Source organism: Lates calcarifer, linkage group LG10 (assembly GCF_001640805.2).
Source record: "Lates calcarifer isolate ASB-BC8 linkage group LG10, TLL_Latcal_v3, whole genome shotgun sequence".
Taxonomy (NCBI): domain Eukaryota; kingdom Metazoa; phylum Chordata; class Actinopteri; family Centropomidae; genus Lates; species Lates calcarifer.
Window position 1 is genome coordinate 11,266,372 of NC_066842.1, and position 9,343 is coordinate 11,275,714.

The 9,343-nt window shown below is 39.8% G+C and overlaps 1 protein-coding gene across 1 annotated transcript; it reads right to left on the minus strand.

The window, feature by feature from the left end:
• Positions 1-7,840: 7,840 nt before the first annotated feature.
• On the minus strand, positions 7,841-8,971 carry lg10h15orf61 (linkage group 10 C15orf61 homolog). The gene is made up of 2 exons (XM_018681475.2): positions 8,244-8,971; positions 7,841-8,128 (listed from the first exon to the last, which is right to left on the minus strand). The coding sequence occupies exons 1-2, from the start codon at positions 8,587-8,589 to the stop codon at positions 8,001-8,003; spliced, it is 474 nt and encodes a 157-aa protein (XP_018536991.1). The 5' UTR covers positions 8,590-8,971; the 3' UTR covers positions 7,841-8,000.
• Positions 8,972-9,343: the final 372 nt, after the last annotated feature.

Consider the following 9,343-nt stretch of genomic DNA (forward strand, 5'->3'; position numbering starts at 1 on the left):
GCAATGCTCCAATCACCACAGCTGTCAAAACCATGGAAATACACTCTGTTCCTTTGCGATTTGATGGCACACTGATTCCCATTACTGGCACATTTCCAATGTTAATTACCTTCAACAAAACATCATCTCCCTCAAAAGAGTCTCGCACAGGCCACTAGTGTCCCGCCAGAGGACAGCGGGGGGCAAGAGTGATAGGACAAGTGTGGAGATATCGTGCTTTCCCTGTCTAGAGCTTGTGTTGAATCTGTGCACCACTGAGTCTGGCCATTAGGCAGCATGATGGGCTTTTCTTTTCCAGACCATTTCCCATGGTCAAAATAGCATAAAAACACCATTTTGGTTCAATAGCAAAGACTTCAACTGAATAATCACAAGGGTGAAACTGTAACTATTACAGAGGCACCTCTGGGATAACCATACATAACAGGGGTGTCAAAAACACTGTAGGTTTTCTGGAGGGCAAAGTGTTTAAAGTGTATGCTGTTGGCTCTTGCTCCAACATCTGCTTTTAATTACTCAATTAGCGCAATCATTTAGTCTCCTTGACATTCATCCAAATGGCAAATCATAGCCGGAAGTTGTTCCGTTTAAACAGAGCGTTAAGAGAGAGTCATGAAAAATGCATACACGATAATGTATATGGATACTTAACTAATTGAACCAATTAAAGGGAGGGAACTGGTTTGAGTGAGAACAGCACCGACATCGCCCCCCGGGAAGAAGCTTTGACACTTCTGATCTACAGCCTCCCCTTTCGCTATTCACAGACCCGGGCCTGAGGTCATATTTCAACAGACAAAAGGTTTTTGACTTCAGTCAAATGGCAACAATGAACCAAAAAATTTAAAAGCCAGGCAGAGTGAAGGCTGCACAGAGCATCAGAGGAGCCACTATAGCAGCATAATAACAGCATATCCAGATTCCTAAGAAAACTTACATGGTGTTTAAAATGCTGACTGTGTCCTCAGACATAGTAGAAAAACACTTGCAGGATTTCTTAATGTACATACAAATTAAAATTCTGCCCTCATCTCTATGGAATCCAATGCCATTACTAAGATTGTAGTGAGATCCCAGAACTGTGACATGCACGTTAAAGTATAAACCTCTCTTTGTTTCTACTTTTGTTTGTGTTTTAAGTAAGAAAAAGAGACCTCTCCTAGATGTGAATATACTGTATGTATATTCATGCACAGACATACCAACAGATCAACCTCAGGGTTAAACGAATATCTGCTCGGTTTAAGATGAGTTAGCTTCTCTCCTCCCAAAGTTAAACCAATGCAATCCCCCCCAACCCTACCCACCCACCCACCCACCACAAAAAAGAATGATTGTACCCCTGCGGTGGTGATTTTCTGCATGCTATGGATGCATAAATAAACATAGGCATAAATACACAGAGGACACTGACTGGGACTAGCTGGCCAAGTGGGGCAGCTGTTATTAAAAGGGCTATTTATCACTGTCACCCCTCTCAGGTTCCATCCCTCTCTGCCCTCCAGCGATGTCACTAGGCCGCACAGGAACAATGTGGCTCATCCAACCAAACCTACCCCCTCTATCATATATACACAAACACATGCAAACACACACACACACAGACATGCACATGCTCATGGTCACAGCTACGTGTACACAAAGTAAACAGCTTTACCAGCCTGCATATGTATATCGCGCGCAGACACTGGAATCGACTTCTCTTTTGATGACTTGGCCGAAACAAACACACAAAAAACAAGAACCCTGCTTCTTTCGATTTCTGTCAGATATCTACAACACAGCTACACTGCACACACCGTTCATTTTCCGCTCTGTTACTTTATTGATTGTGGCCACAATTATCCACTTTTCTGAAACACTGCATTAAGTGAATTCCCCCTTTGTTGGACAATAAGTACAGAAGGTTGGCTAAGTCATGCTATTCCTCAGCCTAAGGGGACAGAATACTTCTCCTGCACCCTCATCATCATTAGCAGGCCCAGATAAAAACACACCTCAATTAGTCCACCTCTGCTGGGGGAGGCACGTCATGTAAGACAGACGCTTCCAGCTGACCTATGCCATAACTTCACTGACAGCAGCCAATGCTGCCTCCAAACTGAAGGCCAAAGATTACATTACTGAACACTCATCCACTGGTTAATTGTTTCAGCATTCAAATAGAGATTTTAATTAAATTCAGTCCCTAAATTTTCAGTCTGTGTCTTGTAGTAAAGACGCAGACTGAAAATTTATTGCTGAAGGAGATAGGCTGCTTCACCCAAAGTGTGTGAAGGAGAGGTATCGCAGGTCCTTCCTTCCTGCTGCTGTCAGACTCTACAACCAGCACTGCTCCTAATACACCACATACCCACATGGACCATTTTTCACTAGGTTTCTGCACTTTAATCAATCCAAAACAGCTGCTATCAGTCACTCACTGTGTGAAATTCCATTTTCAAATATGCAATATCTGTATTCATTTTCTGTCTATGTATAAAGCCCTGTGTATATTGCTCTTCTGTTAATATTTTTTATTACATTGTCATGTTTATACTGTTGTGTATAATTTTTATAGCCTTATCTTGTTTTTATCTTGCCCTTACTTGTATTTATGTCTTTCTATCTTTTCAATCACTTATGCTGCTGCAACAATGTAAATTTCCCCATTGTGGGACTAATAAAGGATTATCTTATCTTAAATGTTGGAAAATAGTATGTGTATACAAAAGTCCCTCAGGTACGGAACTGTAGGACTTAGTCAGTGAACACAACCCACAACCAGCATGTTATGTTGTAAATCTGCAGTCAGTGAGGCTGGGAAAGAACCGACGATGTGCATTTTACTTTCACAATGACTAAAATGCACAATAATAATAAAGTTACATTAGAGAATAAATACATTAATGGACATGTTCCATTGCATATACATTGTATTAGGACTGCAGCTAACAATTATTTTCTTTGTCGATTAATGTGATGATGTTTTTTGCAATTTAGTGGTTAATCGTTTGGTCAATGTTTGGCCTATAAAAAAAAAGTGGGAAAAAAAAATCACAACTTCCTCAAGCCCAATGTGATGTCTTCAAATGTCCTGTTAGATAAGACAATCCTTTATTAGTCCCACAATGGGGAAATTTACAAATGTCTGTCCAAAAGTCCAAAACCAAAAGGCATACAATTTACTATGATAAAAGACAAAGACAAGCAGCAAATGCTCCCCAAATGATGAATGAATGATCAACATAGTTGCCAATAACTAATCAATTAAACGACTCATCTTTTCAGCCCCGCATTACGTAATATATTTGGGATTTCTCAGCTGAATCTGCTGAGCACCAAGCAGCTTTTTAAATTCAAAACTCCCTCCTTTTCTCTCATCTAAGTACCAGCACTCTACACCACCTATAAACCTCTCACACACAGCAATCCAGTCACGATTAATGAAGTGCTTACTTAACCAATTTAAACCCTTAATTCCTATTAATTCAACATAATAGCCACCCTCTCTGCCAGAATTAACAACACTCTAGCAGAAACCTACAAATCTCTGCAGGCCAGAAAGAGTCAACCCAGCAAATTCCATATTCTTTGATAAATATGTAACAGTATGTATATCACTGTTAAAATGCATAACCCTCGTGTAAGACCCCTATCAAGTCTGCTTTACACCTGTATTACATTTCCCCCTCAATCAGCAGCTTTTCTGAGACACCGGCCTCCCACGAGGAGCAGAAACCATTACAAGGGACTGCAGCTCATTTGCAGAAAGATTGGAGATCACGCTGCATCAAAAAGTATGTGAAGCATTTCTGGGAACAAAATTGATTTATTCCATTTCTGTGTTTGTATGCAGCAACAGTATCAGTGTATTTAATGTAAATCTCCAGTCTAGCATTGAGTTGCTGTGGATGTTGCTGCTTATTGTGCAAGTAAGAAGCAGAGCAATCGAATAACACAGGGGGCCTGTTCTGGTGCAAAATTAGGGTACATGCAGTATTTCTTTATATATAGGATATTTCGTCTGGAGGTGGATGATAAAACACATATGCAATGTGACAAATTATATCAATCAAACAAAACCCTGCATTATCCCCCTTTTCTGATCCACTGATGCCGCTTGTTTAAGCTGCAAAGACATTAGGCTGTTCTTTGGTGAAAGAAAAGGCATAAACAAATAAATAAATATTTCTGAGTATTTCAATTTTGACTTAGGAAAAACAGATCAAGCAGAGCCTGTGGCTAGAGGAGCCTGACTGCATGCTGGTGGGGGGTAAAAGACAGCCTGGGGGGTGTGGAGGGCGTCTGTTTTTTAATGAGCTGAAACTTTAAATACTGCATAATATATAATAAAAATGGATAGTTCATTTAACTCTCCCGATAAGTCGTGGAAAAACTATTAAAATCCATTACTCTCTTAATGTCAACAGAGTAAGCATTAAGTATGAATGAAGTGAACATGATACCGCATCATCGACAAGACAGAAAAACAAAGCAATAATCAACTTGAACTGGAAGAAAAAACTGATTTGGGCATGAAGTTAAGTGCACAAGCTTAAGGGCATCAAGTAAACACAGGAAAAACCACTGACGATGATATATTAAACTAGATAAATTTAGATCCACTCTAAGAACTCAAAATTTGCATTTTTATCGTGCTTTTAATGTGAAGTAAAGCATAAGAGACAAAATCGTCCGGCATTTCTATTCATTGCAACTTAGTCCTAATGTCAGCTGGGAGTGGTCTAAATGCAGAAGAGCCAGAGAGGACGAGTGACAGACATTTCAGCCACCCACTGACAAGTAGCTTAGGCAACACTGATTGGCACAGCAGGCATACTCTTTCAGTACTTTCCCTTCCCCCTACACACACATACACACACACACACACACACACACACACACACACACACACATATATATATATATATATATATATATATATATATATATATAAGACATCATAAAGATAATGAAGGAAAGGGATGTAAAGAAAAGAATTATGGACACCCCTTGGGTGAAGAAATACACCATAATAGATTTTTAATGGCTTCACTACACTATCCCCCTCCAAAAAAGGTAGTATTTCAAGTATCAATGACAAGAGTTCAGTTATTAAGTTATTAACTCCTGAGAATATCTTTTAACAATTACTAAACAAAATGTTTGATATATCTCATGCTGCTTATTTAAGTATTTTTTAAGTGTTACTCTTCCAAAGCTGATCAAGGTCTGCGTTCACGTGCAACTGGAGATGATTCTAGTTGAAAAGTAATGAGCTGCATGTTTCAGTTGTCACATTGTAATTCAAGAAATGCCATTTCACAGGGAATGTTGTGACAATGTTGGCTGACACCTCTGCATTAAGATGTAATTCCAAGCGTGATCCTTAAAGTGATCTGAGTGATGGCTCCGGTACCCCTGCTGCTCGTGGAGCAAGCACAGAGATGGCTGCTGGTGGCCAATCCAGAGGCTTAATAATGATAACCTCGCCAGCATTAGCTGCAGGGGTTGTTCACACATTAATTGTTTCTGCCAAACCATATATCTATATGACAGAGAAAAAAAACTGGCACGACTTTCTTGCTAAATAATTGATATAAGAATTGGCTGCATCAACTATTTCAAGGAGATCAACACAGTTTGTGCTTCTTCTGTTTCTTCTTTTCTTTTTTTTTTAAATCACATTGCAGAATCTGAGATCTTATTAGCAAATTTGAAGATAATTACAAGTCTCTGCAGGTTGATTAGCAATTTCACTGTTGAACATTAACAATTTACAGCAACACTACACTCAATTTCAGCACTTGTTTTGCTTTACTTACCCAAATTCTAAACAGTACAAGTATTTAAAGATTTCACCTTGACAAAACTTATTACCAGCTCCAGCATGCAATTAAACTTGCCAAACAGGCATTAATTCTTTCTTCATTACCACGTTTAGATGTGTGGTGGGTAATTTAAACACTTCAATACAGGACTAGACTACCACGGCTATTAAAAGGCATCCATCTCACACCAAATGTAGATATATTTTGTTAATTTACAAAAGGTCCATTTGCACGTCCAGATACCCTAGACCTGAGCCAGTGGTGACAGAGGTTCGATGTGTAATGTAAAGCCTGTGGCCGAGCTGAAGGGGCGCCCTCCCCTGTAGTTTAGAGTGACTCAAAAGGTGAAGCCCTGAAAACAAATACAATGTACTCACCTGCTCCACAGTTTAGATTTCACTGACTCACATCATCCCTGTAATAGCCGCACACAAAGCCGCAGTCGGCTGCAAACCCCATGCAATTGTGTCTGGCTGTACGGGTGGTATCAATGCATCTCGCGGGTCAAAGGGTCAATGAGTAATTAAGACATGGTTGCCTGAGCATTCCCCATGCACACTTTCAGTCCTGATGAAAGGTTGGAGATGAAAGGAGGGGGATTTAAGTGCAGCCTGATACTGCGGATCAGATTTCCATAAGTGTGTCTAAATGTTCTTTGTTCAAGGCAATTAGTATGATTACGAGATAGTGCGGTGTCATCACGCTGTTTAGGAGGATTTTGCACATAAATTCTGCATAAGGTTTAGAAGTTTTGCAGATACGACAAAGGTACAAAAACAACATAAAGTATTTAAGAGCGCTGTTTCTGAAATGTATTTTAAGGTATGTGCAAATTACTGTCCAGTGATGGACGTTAAATGTCTGATTTGGTAATTACAGTGTTTGCTTTAGCAAAGAAAAGCAGTTTTCATTCTTTTCTGGGGGAAAGATGTGATGGTGTTGCGAGTGTAAATGTTGTTAGGCCTACACATGTATGCAGAGTGCCATCTTAAGACTGCGAGGAAGGAGCATTTAACAATTTTTGATATTTTGTGATATAAAATTATCTGTTAAATTTTAATGTTGTTGCATAAGACCGAGCAAGTTTTACGAAATACGACACTCGTGATGAGGCTGTACTTCATGAAAACATTGTAGGTGGACCACAGAGCCTTCAAGTGTGAAGAAGGTCAAAAGGTGCATTGATTTACATGTACGACAAGAAATTATTCGTTCGGTTTCATTGTTGCTAAAAATGAAGAGGCCAAGGCCAGAAAATTGAGGTTGCTGATAAATGCTATTAGGAGGAGATGCTGAGGGGTGAAGAAATCAATATGGCAGTTTGTCAACCTGCCTCTCAGAGAGAGAAGGACTCTGCAGCAGAAGGTAAGTGTGCCCTGTCAGCAAAGCACATTACCAGAAATCAAAGGCCAGAGAGGGCCTGAAGGAAGGGATGTAGATGTCTCTGTACAAAGGCCACACTTTGGTAATTAAAACCTATTTTATCAGACCTGTCTTGTCACTGTTTTTTCTCTAACACTATTGACTATCTGTTGCATGGAGAGTGATCACTAATTTACCTTTAAATAAATGAGCTGTGGTTTTTTAGATTCCTGCATTTGTCACACAAAATGATGCAAAAGACAGTAATATTAAATTCATGCTGCTTCTTAATATTATTTATATTAAGACTTGGGCACTGAAGGAGATGTTGTCTGTCATATTTATCATCACATTTTTAAAAGCTGATCCTGACAATCTTAAGATGAAATAGCAAGAAAACCATTGCAGTCAAATCATCTCCTGCACTATCATCGTATATACTTTAATATTTGCTGCAAAAATACATTTTTACAATAAACTGTGTGTAAATACCTACATTTACCGCAGGCTGTAAATGAAACATATAGGAAAAGACATTGTGTCAAACAGCCTATTCAAGGAGAAATCCTAAACTTCCCATTAATTTTTAATGGAAAGTTGGCTTTCTGAATAAACACTGTCAGTATTGTGTGTCAGTGCAATAACATGCATAACTGACTCCTCCATTGCAACTTTAAATCTTTAATAATTAAACACAGAAGAACCTGTGCGGTCACACAATAGGACTTGGCACTTCTGTCAATAGAACATGACCTGAGGAAATGTTGTAAATACAGCAAATAACACGCGCTTCAAGATGCATTCAAAACAGTGCTGCGTCATGGTTTAATACTGTGCACCTTCTTCTTCTTTGTAGGCAAAATAGACAGTGACTGGTCCGACACTCGTCTGCACCGTTTCTGCAGCTCCCACCACCATCCAGCAACCAACGCCATAGGCCAGACATGGGATGCCTGCAATGAAGAGTACATGGTGATTACAGCAGTGTTTAAATGTCAAATAGAATTATTATCTGTATCACATAGGATGGAAGGTGGAGCATTTAATGCATTTAATGAATTTACTGACCCAGATTAATCACTTTCAACATGGAGAAAAACTTGTCCTCAAAGTCCAGGTTCTGTGGAGGTGCTTTGGTACAGTGATATTTTATAAAAGGGAAGCAGCCTGTTCTCAGTATTTGGTAGTTGGATCCCTGGACTTTCCAGTTAAAATTGGACAGTCCAAACTGGTCATTGTGGACCGAGCTGTAGCGGACACAGTATGAAGTCCACGGCGGGAGTTTGCGCTGCAGCAGGTGACAGGTAAGGACCTCTGAGGCAGGTGGCCGTGGGCCTGTCCTCCCGCCAAACGTGCTTGGAAACAGGGCGATCTTTAGAAAGACGCTGTGTATCTTCCTCAAAACCTTCTTCATGGCTTATGCAAAAATCGCTATTTTATTACCTAGACTTCATGAAATTTACTCTTTGGTTAGGCATGGATTAAATATACCGACAGCTTCAATCAGCTGATGTACAACACGTCCTTCAGAGCGGTGGGAAGAGCATAACAAACTAACGTGAGCTACGGTTAGCAAACAAGACCGCCCCTGTTTGTGAGCGAAACACGAAAAGTTACCCTGCACAATACATTCCTCCACACAGCGCCTCACGTCAGGATACACATGTTCAATACACATAATAAATTCATCTTAACCAGCTAAGAGACCTGTGAAAGAGTAGCTCTCCGCCGTTGCAGTGCTGTAACGCTTCTTGTTCTGACCTGGTACTCCAGATAAAGTCATCCGGTTGGAAACGCGGCGCGCTGCAAGTGTTCCTCTTCAGCAAAATTAACCACCACTACCTGTATTTATATATACTCACCTGTTAACCGACAGGATATTCTTCCTGTGTCTTCTGAGGACTGTTCTGACTGCAGAATGCTCAGATCAAGCCATTCTATAAAATGACAAACCATGAAAACAGAAATGAGCGTCTATTGTTTACAGTTCGAAAGTTATTCTCAAGTGAACTTTAAACAAAAAGCATGTTGCTGAGGAAAAAATATCACTATTTTTCACGTTGCTGTGCGAAATTTCCTTTCCTATTATTTACAACAAATAATAGTCCAAAGGCAAATGAAGGGTTATCAAGGAAGTATGCAAACATGTACTGTATATTATGCATGTT

Coding starts and splice junctions, on each gene's coding strand:
- lg10h15orf61 (XM_018681475.2), bottom strand. CDS start 8,589: ATGAAGAAGGTTTTGAGGAAGATACACAGCGTCTTTCTAAAGATCGCC. Junction 8,129..8,243: donor GTTGAAAGTGATTAATCTGG/GTCAGTAAATTC, acceptor TCTTCATTGCAG/GCATCCCATGTCTGGCCTAT.